The following is a 20,926-nucleotide window of genomic DNA, read 5'->3' as shown; positions in this document are numbered from 1 at the left end:
TTTTGACAGAGACTAGATACTCAGAAGTTCAGACATGAAAGACGTGGGAAGACAATTTGTGTGGAAAAAGAGACATATGGAAAAGTAAGGGAAGCAATAATAGCTACGTTTCAGTCAAACACAGAACTAAATATATTTAGTTGGATTAAAAGAGTTATGTAAGGGATTTTGTGAACCAGTTGTGAAAGCAAGGGAGAGAAGTCTTGAAAGCAAAGCAGAACGTTGGATTGCTTAGGACTTGTTTCTGAAATTGGATAATTTACAGTAAAAAGAGATGTTTCAAGAATTATTTTTTTCTAGTGGCTGTTTGTAATTTGGATTGAAAGATGAGGAACTGTAGTTACTATGAAGAATAAGGTAAGAGTCTAGACTTTAGCAGAAATTGGAATAATGAGTAAAACTTGAGCCACTAGGAAAAAGAAAGGACCTGATCTTCATGCCATAAAGAATGTCTATAGGTTATGAAGTGAAAATACCCTCCAGCTGTCAAGTTTAGGAACCTGAGAAGATATTGCTACTAGTAAATGTATGACAACTGGGAAAAGTTTCTAGGTCCAGTAAATCAGAATATTTCAATAAAAGCTCAGGGAACAGGAAGACATTTGATTGAATATGTTTAATTAGTAAATCTGAGAATCTGGAGAAAAGGGGCATTCTGTAGGGTTTGGGGACAGATTCCTGTATTTCTCTCTCATCCTTGGTAATTTGTATTATCTAAATGTCAATAAGATCTGTTTTATCAGTGCTGACCTCTTCCTTATCTCTGGAAAATTGCAATCTAAACTTGCAATTTTAATGAACTTTATAAAACTAAGATGTCATCGATCCTCATCCAACGCTTCTCTTCGCACAACCTGTTTCCTCCCCAATCTTACTTATTTAAGTCAGTGGCTAAATCATCCTTTCAGGCGATCAAGATAGAAAACAGGAGCTACCTCTGATGCTCTCTTTCCCAGAACCAAGAAGAAAAGCAGGTCCTAATCACTCTGATTCCCAAACCAATCACAGATGTCTCCTGTTTCCTATGACCTTAGTCTGAGGTGTCATCTGCTAACTTGGCTCTTCTTCATTTGCTTATTTTTCAATTAACAGTAGCAAAGGTGATGTATTCAGAATATAAATTGGGTCATGTCATATTCCTACATAGAATTTTCCATTTATTTAAGATGAAATCCAAACTCCTCGTTACCTGGCCTAAGAGAATACCTTTTCTACATTCTTTCCTGTTCTACCTTGAAGAGCTTCTCTCCTTGTAGAAGGTGTTCCTGCCACATTGGTCTTCTTTCTAGAGATAATAGCTCCACCAGATAATGTGTCCCAGGATTTTTGTTGTTACTGTTTCTTTGAAGATACTTTCTTCCCTCTGGTCCCTGACTGACTGTTTCCTAATCACTCTAGTCAAAGTAGCCATGTTATCATGCTTTGTCCTATTACCTTGGTCTGATTGCTCCAGTCCTCATTATTACTATCTAATATTTTATTGTTTGTTTTCTCTTTGTCTTCCCTGCTCACTAAAATAAAACTTCTCTCAGGTTATTGACCTTGTTGAGGACTATATTCTCAGGGGGTTAAGAGTGGTGCTTGGCATATTGCAGAAACTTTTAAATATTTGCTATAAACAAACACAAGAAAGTATAAATGAATTATTATTTTCTAAGTCACAGAAGATTAAAAGGCAGAGATGTTTATATTTGTGGAAAGTTTAAAGGGTTTCAGTTAAATTTGTTTAGTAAGCTTGTTTATTTCTTTTTCTTTCCTTTATACTACTAGGAAGACAGCAAAGGTAATAGGTAACAGGTGGGAATATTCAATGTATTCTGAAGCAGAGAAATCCAAAGGAAAAGTGGTAGCAATTCAGAGGAAGTTTGTGCAAGTTGAGTACCAATGGGAATAAGCCATTTGGGCCAATACAAAATTTATAGATTTAATGTTGGAAGAAAAGGGTACAACAGATGGTAGGTCATTGCTATGGCTTGAATGTGTCCTTCAGAATTCATGTGCTGGAAACTTAATCTTCAAGGTCATATGCTAATGTATGTGGAGGCAGAACATTTGGGAGATAATTAGGATTAGATGAGGTCATGAGGGTGGATGCCCATGATGCAATTAGTGGTTTATATGAAAAGGAAGAAAGACCCAAGCTATAAAGTTTTATACCATGTGATACCCTGCACCGCCTTGGACTCTAGAAAATCCCCACCAGTGGGAATGCTCTCACCAGATGCAGCCCCTTGACCTTGCACTTCACAGTCTCCAGGACTTTAAGAAATGAGTTTATTTTCTCTATAAATTACACAGAATGTGGTATTCAATTATAGTGATATAAAACAGACAGGATGGTTATTAAAGCCACCAAAACAGGGAAATGGAGATTGATGGAAAGTCTTGGGCTTATAGGTTCCCTTCTCTTCCCTCTCCCATTCACCATTCCTTCATCCTTTTCATCAGAAAGTGACCCCGAGAAGATCTTAGCTCAGGATCTTTAAACAGCACAAGGCAGAGGTGAAACTGAGGCAGAAAACAGAATTATCAGGCCCCCATTTCCCTTTTCCAGTTTGTTGTTGTTATAGACTATTTCTGTATTCCAGAAACAGACTGGAAAAGGGAATCCCCCCCTCTGGTCAGTGCCACATCACCTCCAAATTTTGCCCCCTTCTATTAAACAGTCATGGAAAGAGATTATTCTCAGGAAACACTGAACAGCCCTAGACAAGCTATGTATATTGACATGTGTGAATCCTTCTATAAATCTTCCAGGACCCCAGTCAATCACTCAATTGAAAGTTAAACTTTGATAAATATTTTCTATGCAACTTCTGATCAGCTTTATCATCAATCATTCAGAAGCAAACTTTGGCAAAATTGACTGGGTAAAAAATTAGTAACCACTTTGAAAAAATAGAACGAGAGAGAAGAGCAATAAAAACCCAGATAATTTGATCAATACTATGGACAAATGGGTGGAATAAACACACATAGAACACTCAACAAAATCAGAATATATATTCTTCTCAAATTGACATTCAGTAGGGGCTGGGGTTGTGCCACATGTGTGATGCACTGTATTCAAACCTCAGCACCACATAAAAATAAACAAATAAAAATAAAGGTATTGTGTCCATTTACAACTAAATTTTTTTTAAAAAAATGGACATAGAATATTTTCCAGAATAGACCATATTAAAGTCAAACACGAGTCTTAACAATGTAAGGAAGGTTTGAATCATGCAAAGTACCTTCTCTGATTATAATGGAATAAAACTAGAAATCAATAGCATAAGAAAACTGAAAAGTCCACAGACATTTGTAAATTAACAGTTTTGAACAACAAATGGGTCAAAGAAAGTCACAAGAGAAATCAGAAAATACCTTGAGACAAATGAAAATGGAAATTCAGCATATTAAAATTTATGGAATACAGTGAGAACACCTCCAAGAGAGAAAGCTGTTGATGCATACATTAAAAATGCAGAAAGATCTTAAATCAGCAATTTAACTTTATACCTCAATAAACTGGGAAAAAAAGAGAATAGATATAGATTAGAACAAACTAATTAGGGTGGTGGGAAAATGTCCTAGAACTTCAAGAAAGGGGGAAAAAAAGATTTACATTAAAAGAATGGAAATAATAATTGTTGAGACTTCTCAACAGTAACTCTGATTATAACACCTTCCAAACTTGGAGGAAAATGATTCAGCCAAAAATTCCATCTCAAACTAAGCTTCAAATCACCTAGAATTATGAATTTGGGGGTTAAATGTTCTTGAGCAAACTTGGGAGACAAGTAGAAACATGGAAACAAAAACAAATAAAAGTAGGATTTAAGAAATCACAGATCACAGATCAAACCACCCAGGAATATGGGACATATAAGGGCTCTAATTGTGCTCCTGGTTAGGCCAGGTTAGACATCACAGATTGTTGTCAGCTACTCAGTATTTGGAAAAGTCATTCATCTGCTGCAAAACCTGTGTGGTCAACTGGAAACATAGCAATAGAGATAAAACAAGAACAATGAATAAAAGCAAAAATAAAATAGCCATTATTCACTCTTAAGACATATATCATAAATTACTCCATGGCTCAACAATGCTCAATTTTGACAGAATTTCAATAATGTAATCCTGGACTTTTCATTTAGCAAATATTGTGGTAAAACTATATCAAGACACTGGAGATAAGAAAGGAAAGTGGATGTGAATATATCGACATCTATCCTAGCTGGCGACCTAATGCTGGGTTCACAAAATCTAACCATTCCAATAACTTAAGAAAATGACAAATAAAGCACACAAACACACAGAACTTTCTTTTCAAAATCTGTGATGGCTCTCCGACCATAAGGGTCAGTGGAAAGAGAGAGAGCCACTAGAATTCTTTATTCTTCTATAGGGGACACACAAGGGGAGGTTCTATGGAACATTCTATCCTAAAAGGGGCTAAAGGGTAGGGATTACAAAGGAACAGGACAGTGTAACTCAACCCCACCAGGTGAGGCCTACTCCTGGAGCCACGCTGGGTAATGCCCAAGTTACTGTGACCTGGCACTGCCTTGCCACACTGAACACAATTATTGGTGAGAACCCTGGTGCATCAGGACTTAAAGGCGCCTGCATTCAGGGCAGCTCCCGACAATCCTGGACTTTTCATTTAGCAAAACTTGTGATAAAACTATATTGAGAAACTGGAGATAAGAAAGGAAAGTGAATGTGAATGGGTGAGAAATACAATTCCTCAATTACTGTAATGAAACGCCAAGATACAATAATTGAAATTGATAAATTAAGAAAGAACAGTATGCTCACATTATTGAAGGAATGGAATAAGAATCAGAAGAACTAGCTCAAGGAAGTGAATAATTACATTTAGAGGTCAGAAGCAACAGTGAGTACAGATAAAAAAAAAAAAAAAAACAAGAAATGCTGTTTAGTACTACACATCTTTCAGTAATATTTGATTTTAAAAAATTACTCCCACCTCCTCCAAACACACACAGATGTATATTAGTCATGAAGTTGGAAGTGTGGCTATGAATTCTCATAACAAAAAGTGGATTAAAAACACTCTGGGTTCCTGGCAGGGTGTTAAAAAGTAAAATTCATGGGGTGTACATAGTGATGGTATATTGGTTGTAGTATGAATCTCAAATGTGAAAATCTTCATGTCTGATCAAAAATGGCACTGGAGAGACACCAACTTCAGTGAGTCTTTGGGAAGTAACTTTTATAAAGATCATAAGATTTAAGAAATAGAAGCTCATAAAATTCTTTCTTGGTTCAATATGTGGAAAATGCTTTACTAAATACTTTTCAGGGTTTTATATGAAAATTTCAAATGGGAATTATCAAATTCAAGATATTTTTATACTCTTTGATTAAAAAATATTTAAGTGTTTTATCTCATCAATGTTATTATCATGTTATGGCAAAAAGCCTATTGTATAAAAACTATCACCATGATGTGTGAGCTGTCACACGACAGATGTGTGACTGTGTGAATACAAATTCCAGGCCCTTCTGGCTGGGAGTTTAGAACCCATTGACATCTCACAGCAAAGAATTTTGAATTAAAGAAGCCATTTTTCAATTTGCCTGTGAGGAAAATAATGGCAATACCAGAATATGAAAGACAAAGGCTGTTTTCAAAGTATAGGAGATACTTTTTAAAATCAAACTGGTTTGTAACTATTCCAACAGAATCCATGAAAATATTATTAACAATAAATATCTATGATATCAGTCACGAAAAACAAAATAAAAATGGTTGACAACCACTAAATTTTAAAGAAGTATAATCAAAATGAACTTCAAATAACAAAGAGAATAAAGTTGTTAGAATTTTTAGTGAATTGCTATTATCTGTGTTCCTAGGAATTCCATGTTCATTTCCAATTATACCTCTGACCTATGATATAGATAGAACGACATAGAGTTTTTGCTTTGTATTGATTTTGGTGATTGCAATTATCTGTTTTTCCCCATATCAATATAAAGCAGCTTAGCTACATTTATCTGAACACTGGGCACTTATTAATACCTAGTGGTAGCAAACCAAAGTTCAGGTGAAATTTCCTACTGAAGACAATATTAAAAGTCAAGTTAAATACTAAAAACACAAAGCATTAATTATGATGAACTGAAATAAGAAATACTATTCTGTGAGTCAAATAAGCTCTCAATTTTAATTGTAATTTTAATTAAAAACTCTAAAACTAAGCGTGTCTGAACAAATAATACACATATAATAAGACTTTAAAAGGACTCATTAATTTTAAGCATTAATTGTAATTTCTGCTCTTAACAAGTGTTCACTTGGAACTGCAAACAGCAACAACAAAAAAAACTCCCTGAGCTTAAAGGGAATGGTAGCAGAAAATAATAGTTATAACAAAGCCCTAAAATAATAGCTAAGATTAGGGATTAAGGATGCATTAACTCATTTAATCTTCATAACCATGTCATGAGGCAAGTCCTATGAATATCCTTATTTTCAGCTCAGCAAATCAAAGTGCAACCAAATTACATGACTTGCTTGGGGCCATCAATTTCAGAATTTCAGTGTGGTTCTTCCTTCCTGGGATCTTTTAAGCTTTAAGCAAAAGAGACCATGGATTCTACCCCCCCCCCCAACTTCTATTTATATCTACCTCTTTTCTGGGGTCTCTCTCATCTTTAATAGTGAATCTGCACTGCCCTGATGACCTGGCACTACACAGATATTTGCAGGTACTTTTATCTGCTTGTTCACACAGCCTCATCCTGTATCTCATGCAGGACTGATGCCAGGATTTAAAAGGGAATGTCGACAAGTGTGCATACTCTGGATAAGCCTGTCCTGGATTGGGTTGCCTATCTAGTGTGATAAGATGCTGAATAACACCAAAATAAGAAAAATCTATTCAACAGTCTCTTCAAAGCAGTGAAGAGCTTCTATTTTTATAAGTAGTAGTTGTTACTTAATGTACAATGTACAGTGTTTTCACAGGAGAAAAACTACCTGGGTAGTGTTATAGAGCTGTAGGGAACCTAAGATATTAGTCAAACTCCTCATTTTCTAGAAGAAGAACCTGAAGCTCTAGGGAATATGGGATTTGCCTAGAGTCTTAATCCTTTAGAGGCAGGACCAAGAGCGAAACATGGTCTCCAATCTTCTATGCAAGCATTCCTTTCTTGTTTTTAAGAGTGAGCTAAGACGATTGTATAAAAATTTGAAACTTAATCAATTATTTAAATGATGGATAATGCTGAAGACAAACACAATGTTCTTACCTGTAAGAGCCATACATCACTTTTTGGCAGTCTACTAACAAAAATTTCTGTTCCAGTTTTCCATGGAATTTTGCCCCAGTTTTTGAAAGATAATCTTGACCTTTTACTGTCCGCACTCGAATATTCTAGAATTATATGTAAATATAAATTTTAAATTATGGCTAGAAAGGAGATATTTTGAAAAGTCAAATATATATCAATATAAAAACTTAATAACAAAAAACATTTACTTAAATTCAACTTATAAAACATAAAAAAATTGTGAAAAAATATCTCAAAAATTACTCAAGAAAAATGATCACTTATAAAATACATTTCAACAAAGCTTAAAGAAGCGGTAGATGGTGTTTTATATTTATACAGAATGATTTTATTAATTATTTAGGATCCTATTGTGACAAATCCTTTTGAATTATAGCATCATGAAGATACAATAACAAATTAAAATCGGTCTTCCTTTCAAAAGTCAAACATAACTGATAACTGTATGCTAAATGATCTTGACAAGCAATATGTGCTGAATCATAGCCACTGCTCCTGTCAGTGGATCAAGGTTGTACCTGCAAAATGGAAGCATTAAATATCCTAGCAAAGTTAACTAAGAAAAGCCTTATATAAGGATGTGTTTTTTAGGCATATTCTGAAAAGCTCCAGAGGGCCTGTCTGTGATCAATCATTGTATCACCTTAAGTATACATACATTTTTTTTCTTTTTACTTTTGGAATGATCAGTCTTAGCATGACTTAAACTGAAGGAGAAGAAAATGATGCACAAAAATGCCTGAGAAAAAAATAGAATTCTTACCCTGAGACGTTGAATTTGACAACTCTGCTTTTCAGTCATATTTAGAAAATGATTAAAATTGGACTCATCGAGTAAAATATATACAGATATCCCCCGAGTTGATGCCTCCACTATTTCTTTGAAAATGTCCACATCTGTAAACATATCCATCACTAAAGCAATCACCTGTTAAAGAAAGGATAGGAAGCAATTTCAGATATATAATAAAGATTAAGAAATTCCTTAGTTTCAGTAAAAACTGGACAAAATAGAAAACAATGAAATATGTACATACATACATATACATAAATCATATACCAATAAGTATGCCATTTTATATAAATAAAAAATATATTTTAAATAAGCAAAAACATATATGCTGATTTGTTACAATAATAGTCTGTGTTTTAAATCCATAGTTCTTGAAACTGTGTTAAGAATAGACTTTAGTGCCAGGTGCAGTGGCATGCCTGTAATCCCAGCAGCGTGGGAGGCTGAGGCAGGAGGACTGAAAGTTCAAAGCCAGCCTCAGCAAAATCAAAGCACTAAGCAACTCAGTGAGATCCTGTCTCTAAATAAAACAAATAATAGGGCTGGAGATGTGGCTCAGTAGTCAAGTGCCCCTAAGTCTGATCCCCCGGTACCTCTCCCACCCCCCCAAAAAAGAACAGACTTTAGGAGTGGGAGCAAAGTTTGAAATAGAACAACTGTAACAGGAGGTGATGGTGAGGACCAAGACAGTGGTGTCTGTGATGGGCGATGCTGGGTATTTGAGCCAAAAGGACTTGTGAATGGAGTACATGTAAAGAGTGAGAAAAAAAGGCAAAGGAGGTCAACTCTAAAACTTTTTGCCTCACAAAGACAGAACTGACAGCAGGTACAATAAGTTTTAGGTGCAATATTAAGAAGAAAATTTAGGTTTGAGGGGCCTGGATATCCAAATAGAATGCTGAGTAGAGAGGTCTGGGCCAGAAATGTAAATTAGGTGTCAATGGTCTGGAGATAATTGAATCCCAGTCATCAAGGGAGAGAGGATAAATAGAAGACCAAGGAATGAATCCTGTGACACTCCAAAGTTAAAATGGGCTAAAACAAGAGAAGGTAACAGCAAGGAGGCATCTTGAAATCCAAGCACAGTATCAAGGAGGAGGGTATTAGGAGCACCAAATTCTACTGCTAGGCCACATGCAGATTAGTGAAAAGTAAAAGCAAAAGCCTTAGTGGAAGGTGTCTGGGAGTGAATGGGAGGACAGACACTGGATGTAACTGCAAAAGACAACTATGTTTTTTATAATTTGGCTATAAACAGGAAGCAGACAAATGAAGCAAGACTGCAGGTCAAGAGGAGTTGTACTTGTTTTGTTTTAAGGTGAGAAAAATAATAGCATGTATATGCTACTAAAATGTTCCAGTAAAGAGCGGAAATAAATGATGCAAGAGAGTGTGGGAGGGGAGGTGGGAAGAGGAGAGTTCCCGGAGCAAGGCCTCTGGGTCTGAGTGGTTAATGAGGGATAGAATCTAGTGCAAAAACAAAGGAATTATAGCATTTATTGTACAAACCAGAAAATGATCCTATGAAGCCTAAAAGCCACATACAAACACTCAAAGACGGGATGTGCTAGAGACACTGGAGAAAATGGATTTTCTTGGTGTTGTTGGAAATGTGGTCCTCAACTGAGAGTGAAGCTTTAGAAAGATATTTTAGAGGTCTGAGAAAAGGATACCAAGAAGTCATCTAGAAGGGTAGGAAAGGAAATCGACTAAGAAAATAGAGTCTGGTTGCTGATTAGCATAAGGACTCACCAGGTGATAAACTTGTTATGGGAACAGTATATAAATAATGATTGTGACTTATTCTCCTCTGGCCTTGTTCAGCTGCAGGTGCACAGGCATGGAATAGCCAGAGAGTTTGATTTAACAATGGCTGTAGTCCTGCCATACAGTGTAACAACTTGAGAAAGGACAGAGGAATTGAAGGTATGCATAAATGACTAATCTTTAGTCATTTGGGCTGGAAATAGAGTGGAAACAAGATGCTATGACTGTGAGAGACAGAGAAATGGGGACGAGATCAATGAGTTGAATGTTTTTCTGGTTTTAAAGGACAGGTAGATGTTAAGGAATTCTGTGTGTTTAGGTTTAGTGTGTATCTTATCTTTTAAATATACAGGTTAATATGGCCGCAAAGGAAAAAAAAATCTTGATTTGTATTTACTTCACATTATAGGAAATGAAATAAAATTAGCCATAAATTCATAATTTTTGAGGATGGTTTACTGTATACAGGAGATCTCTTTGTATTATTTTTTCTACTTTTGAAACTTTCCATAAAGTGAGGTTAAAAATATAAAAAGACAAATGTTTGATTAAAGCATACACCAGAGTCAGAAGGCAGAAATAGAAGCAGAAGGTATTGTCAGAGAGGGATACATGAGTTAGATAGGGAGGATCTGCAGGTTACCTTCAAGGATATGACTGGGAGTCAATGGCTAAGGTATTTTAGGAAAAGATCATCAGGAAAAGACAAGGAAGTACGTTTATAGAAAGATCTCTTACATTGTATATTTCAATTGCCAGGAATTGAGGCAAGATAAGTGTCAAAAAGAGTAATAGGAAGTAGGATCCAAAGCCATCAAAAAATGAAAGGGAATTGAATAGCATGGGAACAGGCACATGACAACATCAGGATATGTTAGAAGAGGATTGAGTCATTGGTAATATTAAGACATTTTTATTTACTATATTTAAACAAAATATTAGACCATGGTCGTATCAGGAGATGACCTTCTTCAATGTGAAAAATTTCAGCCAGACTGTCTGCAGGAAGAACAATTTCTACCATGCTAAGTGGGGTCTCTCATTTCTTTTTTATTAATGAATTGATATGAGGCACCAGAAGGCAGAAACTAACGAAAACAATCTCACCTACATCGTGAAAATATTCTCAATAATATCAGATATGTGAAGTTTCAAAACACATCTACAATTATTAATCTAATGTAATTTCTATGCATTAATGAGTAGTGTAATAATACATGAGCAATAACATAAAGAAAACATTCAACACACATTTATATATATATATATATATATATATATATATATTTTTTTTTTTTTCAAAACAACTTCTATTGCTATACAACATGATATTCTTTAATCTGTGTATCTAAGAATTCCTTTTTAATTTACCAGATAGTCTCCTGCAACAAATTATTTTAGACTTTAGGAATGAACAAAAACATATTACCAGGATACATAAAGATTTTTGCTTATAAAAAAGTAATTGAAGTCACTCAGCCATTGAATGATTCACATCAAAGGTAAAACAAATGACAGTCATTCTTGCATGCAGATAATACACTAAGTCAGCATCCAGGAGATTAGATTATACATTTTCAACAAGTTTATCTAATGTTAACCAAGCCAGGCTGCTTTGTGGGGCTTCTATTTCTTTTTTTCCTTTTTAAAAAATTATTCTTTTTTAATTATCACAAAAGCATGGAACATAACTAACTCCAATTCAGTTCCTAGCTCTTTCACTTTGCCCCCCCACCACCTCTACTCCCCTAACTCTACTCCACCGAGCCCTCTTCAATCCATTTAGAGTTTTTTTTTTTTTTTTTTTCTTTGATTAGTGTTCTGTGGATACACCTGATGCCAAGACTCACCTATAATATTGTAATATCCATGCATATGACAATATGGTGAGATTCACTCTACTATACTTCCTTTTCCCCATCCTTCTTCCTCCTCCTTAATCCTCTTTGTCTACTGATTTTTCCTCTATTTTATTAAAATTATGCTTCCTTTTTTTCCTCTCTGTATTTTTTTTTATTTCCCTTTCTGCTTACTTTGGATTAGCTTCTGCTAACCAGAGAAAACATTTGACCTTTGACTTTTGGGGACTGGCTTATTTTACTTAGTATGATAGTTTCCATTTACCAACAAATGCCATATTAGTTTTTATTATGGCTGAATAATATTCCATTTGTATACACACCATATTATCCATTCATTTGTTGAAGGGCACCTACATTGGTTCCATAGCTTGGATATGAAAATTGTGCTGCTATAAACTTTGATGTGGCTGTATCATGGTAGCATGCTGATTTTAAATCTTTTGGAAGTGGACTGAGGAGTGGAATAGCTAGGTGACATAGTGGTTCTATTACTAGTGTTTTCAGGAATCTCCATACTACTTTCCAAAGTGGTTGCACTAATTTGCAGTCCCACCAACAATGTATGAGTGTATCTTTTCCCCACATCCTCACCAATACTTATTGCTATTCATATTCTTGATAATTGTCAGGGTTTCATTCAATGTAGTGAAAAGTTACAAAAGAACTACAGAACATTTCAGGTAACATAACATGTAGTTCTTCTTTATGGTGGATTACATTCTGGGAAGAGTAATGATTAGAAATAATGTATTCAAAATTTTATCTGAAATTACTACTTGCCCAGCTGGTTATTTAAATTACACTGTGCAGTAGACATGACCATAATGACTATATGTAATCAAAGAAAAATATATGCCAGATAAGAATAATGCTTTCAAAAGGTACATTGACTGATTATATATCAACACAAAACCCATTTATGTTGAATGGTTTTCATTAAACTACCACAACAGTATATAGTCCTTAAATTCTTCTCTTGATTCTATATTCTTATTTTGTTCTTGCCTGATAAATTGAAATAAGTCTATTCATCATGAGACTTGGAAAATTTTTTAAGATATCCTGAATCGCTTTTAACATTTGAAAGAAACATGCTATTTTTTAGTAGTTTCAGAGAACGTGATTCAAGGACATTAGTTTTTACTTATTTTTTCTCACAGTAAAGTATTAAATTTAAAAATTCAGTCTGTATGTGCATGGTTGTTAGGAGTAGGAGCGCAGGAGAATGAAACAGACAACAGGGCTTCAAGGATAAGCCTTAAATAATGAATAAAGATTATTTTTAGCTATCTAAGCTGGAAGACTAGCATTGCAAAGACACACAGGCAAAGATGAGAATGAAGATGATGATAATATTTTAACAAATGTGTACTGAATTCACCTAAAGTTAAATCCAAAGATCACAATGCTTTTGCGCATAAAATAAATGTAATCAGAGAATTATATAGGTTATAAAAGATCTTGAAAATCTGATACATGTTTAGATTTGACCCATAGAACAATATAAATCCTGAAAAAGAGAATATTGGTCAAAACAGTGTCTTGGAAAAATGTGTCTAACAATAATATGCATACATCTAAGTTCTACTGGCTCATGAAGAGATTGTGAGATCATCTAATGACATTTATTGTAATGTTCATATTTGTAAGTACACTGGAAAAAAAAACTTTGTGTAGAAACCAGTGATAAGAAACATGAACAGTAGCAAGGCTTTGGGTTCAATCCCCAGCAATATATACACATGCACAAACGGAAACTGGATGACAAATTTGATAGAAAATGTTCATTACAATGTTGATGGTGAATACTTGCATTTCCTTAGAAATACACTGCATTATCTTCAGCATTTTATTTTCAAATCTTACATTGCTTTTCTCTTTGTTATCTATTAGGACACAAAGCTATTAGCAATATGCTTTTGTATGACCTAGATATTTAATGAAATGTAGGTGTACCTCAGGTTAATGTTCTGTAGTCACACAACTGTCATTATCATCCTCAAAAAGGGATATTATATCTTTTATGCTTCATTTGAAGGGATTCAGTTTTCTTTGGTTATTGAATAGAGATAGGAGAATTTATTTTTCTCATCAGAAGAAAATCTAATAGGGAATTCAAATTAACAAAATGATTAATGGAGCCTTACAATAACTGTATTTATAACTAAATTGAATGCAAATGGAAAGCTTCTAAGAATTAAGTAATAGAAAAGGGGGAATGAGGGGCTGGGGTTGTGGCTCAGTGGTAGAGCACTTGCCTAGCATATGTGAGGCACGGAGTTCGATTCTCAGCACCACATAGAAATAAGTAAAATAAAGGTCCATTGACAGCTGAAACATATTTTAAAAAGGGGAAATAATCACTTTTAAATCTATAAAAACTGTCAAAAATAATGTGCAAAATGGGTTTCAAAAATAACAACAAAAAAGACTGAGACAAAGAATAAGTATCTTTGGCCTTAATTCTTGTGCAGCCTAAGTAAGACCTGATAGTTCGGTGTGCCATAAATTAAGTGGTCTTGGAGAAATCACTGGAACAGCTCTGTATATAGTGAATTAATTAAAACAGAGAAGATCTCACATATACCATGTTCTGAAATTCTGCATTGCAACTGATTATGACAGCTAAAATAATATGAACAGTAAAGATTACAAACCACCACAAAAATGTATTACAGAGCTTCATTTTTATATATTAAACCATGAAAACTGATTCACCCATAACATGTTAGGGGCTCATCATTCAAAATTGATTTATATATTACTAGTGGGAAACAACAAAGATTTGACACCTATAAGTCACAAATATCTAGGACACATAAATAATCAGCTTTCACTATTCAACAAGCAGATTACAAGGTGCATTATAGATACCTTTCAAAAATCTGATCAATTACCACTTGGTAAAAGTGGGGAAAAAATCTAGAGTATTATAATAAAAGCCAAAAGATGTAAAGGGGTATGTTTGGACAATGGCACTAATTTATAGAACTGATACATATGGATGCAACTCAGAGAGAAACTGATGTTATTTCCCACATTCTTCGCATGACATTAGTGACAAACTATACTTCAAAATAAAGTACTTAAAAATAAAATATGCTTGTATTTTTATTCTATTTAAGTAAACTTTTATATCAGCACTGTGCAAGTAGGCTCCTTTGCTTTTGAAAATGACGTTTAGTGAAGAAGTCTAAAAGAACTTGGGAGGAAAGAAAAACAGGCTTAAGTGAAACTGTAAAGAGTGTCACTTCTACTAATTTCAGCAATTTAACCTTCTTACATGTTCTCATTTTCCCATTACTTCCCCCAAAGTGACTTTTACTGAAAGTTGATCTGGGAAGTGTCTCAAAAGCTTAGGTATCAGAGGATCTAGATAAAGTAGGTAGTGTTGGTAAGAACTGAGCTCAGGAGTCCCCAACTTTCCTTGCATTAGGATGATCAAGCTGTGTGACCACAGGAACAGTCCATCTTACAGAGTCTCCTCAGAGCTCCATCATTTGAGGCTGGAAAGGAGAGGAGGGGTAACAAAGCAGATTCTGTCCAACCAGCTAACAATGATAATGCCTCTAACTTTATGCATGACTCAACTCTAAGAGTATCACAGCCACACTCTTTAAAATACATTGTTCACTCACGAGTTTCAAAATTCAAATCAAAATGGATGAAAGACTTAAATCTAAGAGCCCAAACAATGAAACTACTGGAAGAAAACAGAGGACAACTACTCAGAACAATGGAATAGGCATGGATTTTTTGGACAAGATCTCAAAAGCAAAGGAAAAAGAAAATATAAACAGATGTCATCATAACAAACTTGAACACTTTTGCACAGCAAAAGAAACAACCAAAATTATGCATCTTAATGGGGTACCAAGTATTTGATACATGTACACATAGTATAATTATATTAGATTTCTCTCTTCTAATATTTATTTCTTTATGGAAAAAAACACTCAAAATATTCAAAACATTCAAAATTTTCTTCTAGCATTTTGAATGCACAGTACATATTCCCTATGTATAGTTTCCCTATTATGCAATAGCATGCCATAAATCCTTATACCTATCTAACTGCAACTCAGTATCCACTGATCAACCTTTCCCCATCCTCTCTCCACTTTTACCAGCCTCTGATTACTACCATTACTGTTAGCTTCTATGAGGTCAACATTATTTAGATTCCACATATGTGTGAGATCAGGTGGTGCTTGTCTTTCTGTGCCTGTCTTACTTCACTTAAAATAAAGATCTCTAGTTCTATCCCTCTTGTTGCAAATGATGAGGTTTCTGCAATCTGTATTTGGGGTAAAATTGGGAGTTCATAACCAACTTGAATCTAATGTATGAAATATGATATGTGAAGAGCTTTATAATGTTTTGAACAACCAATAAAAAAAAATTAAAAAAAAAAAAAAAAAAAAAAAGAAACAACCAGAGTGAAGAGATAACCTATGGATGGGAGAAAATATTAGTAAAGTGTACATCTGACAGGTCAGTATCCAAAATATGTAAGGAACTCCGAAACTCAATAGCAAAAAGACCAATAACTTGATTTAAAAGTGGTCAATGCAAGGCTGGGGATGTGGCTCAGTGGTCAAGCACTTGACTAGTATATGTGAGGCACTGGGTCCAATCCCCCAATACCACAACAATAAAAAATGGTCAATATAACTAGATAATCATTTTTCAAAGGAAGGCATAAAAATGGCCAATAGCTATATGAAAAATGCTTAACATCCCTAATAATCAGTGAAATGCAAATCAAAAAATGATCTCAAATAAATGTCTTAAAATAAATAATAAAAAAGCACTCTTGAGTTATCACCTCACTCAAGGAGAAACTGCTATTATCAAAAAGACTAAAGATAACAATTACTGGTGAGTATGGAGAAAAAGAAACTCATACACACTATTGCTGGACATAAATCATTCCAGCCATTACTAAATGGGGGTTTCTTGAAAAATTAAAAACAGAATAACCATATAATACAGCAATCTCACAACTGTGTAGGTATACAAAGGAAAGTGAAATCAGTGAGTTGAGGAGACACCTGTATGCCTATGTTTACTGCAGCACTTTTCAAAATAGCCAGAAATGTAAATAATCTACGTGTCCCTCAACTGAAAACATATAAGTAAAACATGGTGCATATACACAATCAAATATGATTTAGCCATAAAAAGAAAGAAACCTCATCATTTGCAACAAGAGGGATAGAACTAGAGATCTTTATTTTAAGTGAAGTAAGACAGGCACAGAAAGACAAGCACCACCTGATCTCACACATATGTGGAATCTAAATAATGTTGACCTCATAGAAGCTAACAGTAATGGTAGTAATCAGAGGCTGGTAAAAGTGGAGAGAGGATGGGGAAAGGTTGATCAGTGGATACTGAGTTGCAGTTAGATAGGTATAAGGATTTATGGCATGCTATTGCATAATAGGGAAACTATACATAGGGAATATGTACTGTGCATTCAAAATGCTAGAAGAAAATTTTGAATGTTTTGAATATTTTGAGTGTTTTTTTCCATAAAGAAATAAATATTAGAAGAGAGAAATCTAATATAATTATACTATGTGTACATGTATCAAATACTTGGTACCCCATTAAGATGCATAATTTTGGTGTTTTTATGTATCAATTAAAGAACAAATTTATTTAAAAATTTATAAAATAGAGATAGCTGATGTAACATTAGAGAACTAGAAATGCTAATATTTTCTCAAGTGCTGCTACTAAAGAATCAGGGCTACATTTTAGAAAAATTCTAGAAACATTTGTAAAAACAGAAAGTTAAGTTTATATATTCATCAAAAGCAATCACAGACTGCTGAGAAATCATGATACATTCATAATGTTTTGAAGACAACATACATGCTACATAGTACTTTAATATTTCAGGGCATATAGAATAGATGGATACAGGGTAGTATTACTTCACTAGGAATAAAGTATAAAAGTATAATATTTATTTATGTCTTCTAACTTCACTTTCACCTTTATTATAAAAGTCAAATTTATAGAAAAATTAAAATGATAGAAGTTTTCACAATCTATTGTCAGTATTTTAAAAATTAAAATTTTGTTATTTCTTTTATAATTTTACAGATAAATATCTGTAATTTTGGATCAAAATTTAGAGTTAAAAAACTGAAATAAATTTAATTATGACTATATTTTCAGCAGGTTTAGTGAGTGAGCAGTCATATAGAAGGCAACTTGCTAAAACAGAAGGGTGTGTGTGTGTGTGTGTGTGTGTGTGTGTGTGTGTGTGTATAATGACCAAAGGCCATACATTAAAAGTAATAAACATTGTTCTACTTAATTTCTTAATAGCTTGCTATTAACCTTTAAGTTTTGCATTATAGTAATGCATGTAACTGGTTATTTTAACTACTGATATTTACAAGAAAACTTAGAGAAAATAAATGTATGATAACTATTATTTTAAATCATCAATTTGAACCAAAGAAAACTTCTCAAAATTCTGACCAAGAACATAAAAATACTGCAAAAGAGTAGATCATTATTATTTTCTCTGGCTTTTAAATTTTCATTATATATATATATATATAAAATATGGCACTGAAATTAAAAAAGAACTCAAAGGTTCACACACAAAGGGCAAAGGCACCAAGTCAATTCTATAGAAAAGGAAAGTTCATTCAACAAATAGTGCAGAAAAATACTAGATAAACATTTTTAAATACATAAATAGCATTTAAAAAATTAAAAATTTAAAAAATTGATACATAAAAATTAATTTTAGGGCTGGAGTTGTAGCTCAGGGGTAGAGCACTTGCCTAGCACATGTGAGGCATGGGTCTAATCCTCAGCACCACATAAAAATAAATAAAATAAAGGTATTGTGTCTTTGTACAACTAAAAAATTTTTTTAATTAATTTAAATGGAACCCTTATACATAAAAGCTAAAACAATAAATCTTCAGGAAGAAAATATAGAATGCCTTCCTGATCTTTCTTGGAATAATCAAATTTAAGATGCATATTAGGGCTAGGGCTGGGGCTCAGGGCAAAGCACTTGCCTAGCATGTGTGAGGCATTGGGTTCAATCCTCAGCACCACATAAAAATAAACAAATAAAATAAAGGCATTCTGTCCATCTACAACCACAAATTTTTTTTTTAAAGGTGCATATAAGAATCTTTAAATTAAGCCTACTTCATAAAACTGGAATTCATAAAAAATGTTTTAAATGTGTGCTCATCAAAAGAAACAATAAAAATACAAAAAGAAAAGTACAAACTGAGAATACATTTGCAATAAATAAGTCTGTCAAAAGACCTGTGTCCACAATATGTCTCTGGCAACTGAAAGATAAACAGCCCATTAACATATACAAAGACACAAAGATTGATATTTTTAAAAAAGACATAAGAGGTAATAATAAAGATAGATTTGTTCTTACTCTTATTTTTTAAATTTAGGACATAACTATTTGCTCCCAAGTTTTATTAACTTTATAAAACACAATTTTTTTGGGGGGATGGAATCTTACTTTCTCCCCTCATTCTGTTTTGTCAAGTGCTCTCTCATGACAGCATTTGTATCTCTTCTAGTAACACTTTTTTAGCACCTAGAGGACATTTCATTTAAGTCACTTCTCATCCAAGTACATTGCTATTGTACTCTGTACACTGTGAACAATATATATATTCTAAAAAGAAGTTTTAAAATTCTTATTAATAGGATTTTTAAATGTTTAAGTCATCGAATCAGTAATCTCATTCCTGGAGATTTATCATAAGAAAATAATCTGAAATGTGTACAGATTTTTACAAACCAAATAATTATGTTAATTACAGGATTATTTATGACAACAAACATTCAGACCCTAAAAGTTTCATAAAATAATTTTTCATAAAGGAACAATTATTATATGTAGTGGTATACATTTATACAACGAACTGGTGGGTATGTGACTATTTCTAGTTATCAGTTTTACTTATGATAATATAATTTCATGTATATTTTAAGACATAAAAATAAAGACATTGGAAGAAAATACATCAAAATACAGTCACTTATGAATCATAAAAAAAAGAAAAAAGAACTCAAATATAGGAAGAAACCATTAGGAAGAGAATATTCAAAAGTGGAAATTTTTAAAAAATCATTTTAGAATTATGTGAAAACTTTCTACACAAACTATCAGTAAAATTAAAACATCTGAATTTTTAGAATGTACATTTTATTATTATTGGACTAGTTAGAGCTTCCCACTACTGAGTTTATATAATCTGAGTGTATTTCCTTCTGAGGTAGGAATGGTAGACAAATATCAGATGTTCAGTAAATTTTTGTTGGGATGGAATGCAGTGCTTACATGCAGCCTGTCCTCAAGGAACACATCATTTTGTGAATCATTCATTCATAAAACTATAAATCAGAATAACTGGTTATAAAAAAATATGACCAAACTTAGGGAACAATTACATCTAACTAAGAATTTTGTATCACTAGTACCTGAGAATAAGAAGCATCCCCTCATATCTTATGAATGAAGGAAATGACACTTCTAAGAATTCAAGGTCGATGCATAGTGGATCAAAACACTGGAGTACAAAGTCCCTTTGAAGAGAGAATGTACAGGATGTGATAAGAACCAAATGAATAAGGGGGACACATACAAAAGTAGGTATGTCAGTATGAGAGTATGGCAGTTGGTTCGTAAGCCAGGGAAATAAAGTAGAATCACCGATGCAAACAAACAGTGCCCATATTCATCTAAGTACTATCCAGAAGAAAGTGTGGGTATCCAAAGGCATGAACTTGATCTTTCTGTAATATTGGCTTGGTAAACTTGGTTTAGTAATGGCATTTGAGCCAGAGCATTTTAAACATCACATGAGTTCTTCTTGTTTGGATTTTATACCTTCAATTATTCTGGGGCTAACTGTGTATATATTGCTCCAAATAGAAAATAAGCTAGCTGGATAAAACAAATCTATTAGGACACTGTGCCATTGCAATTGGTACTGTAAAATGGCATTCTGTTGTCAGATATCAATGTTCCAAGCTTAGTCAAAGTGAATTTATGGATCAGGCATTCAATTCTCAAGCCTAAGGTCCAGAATCTAGATCTTGGCAACTGACTATGGTATTTTGTACTTTTTCCTGGCACCTCTTGGGAGATAACCTTTTTTCAGTAACAGTAAACAGA

The 20,926-nt window shown here is 33.6% G+C and overlaps 1 protein-coding gene across 2 annotated transcripts in view; it reads right to left on the bottom strand.

The window, feature by feature from the left end:
* The window catches only part of Fam83b (family with sequence similarity 83 member B), an 81,645-nt gene that overhangs the window by 7,697 nt on the left and 53,022 nt on the right, over nucleotides 1-20,926 (bottom strand). For both annotated transcript variants that reach the window (XM_046426713.1, XM_058573389.1), the window contains exons 3-4: nucleotides 8,075-8,239; nucleotides 7,270-7,394 (exon numbers count right to left, since the gene is read on the bottom strand). In XM_046426713.1, coding sequence (XP_046282669.1) covers nucleotides 7,270-7,394; nucleotides 8,075-8,239 — 290 coding nt within the window. The remainder of the gene's footprint in view (nucleotides 1-7,269; nucleotides 7,395-8,074; nucleotides 8,240-20,926) is intronic.

This window comes from Marmota monax, unplaced genomic scaffold, assembly GCF_021218885.2.
Source record: "Marmota monax isolate L192 unplaced genomic scaffold, Marmota_monax_Labrador192_F-V1.1 WCK01_AAM20220418_F8-fsc00247, whole genome shotgun sequence".
NCBI lineage: Eukaryota > Metazoa > Chordata > Mammalia > Rodentia > Sciuridae > Marmota > Marmota monax.
This window is presented reverse-complemented; position numbering and strand designations above follow the sequence as displayed.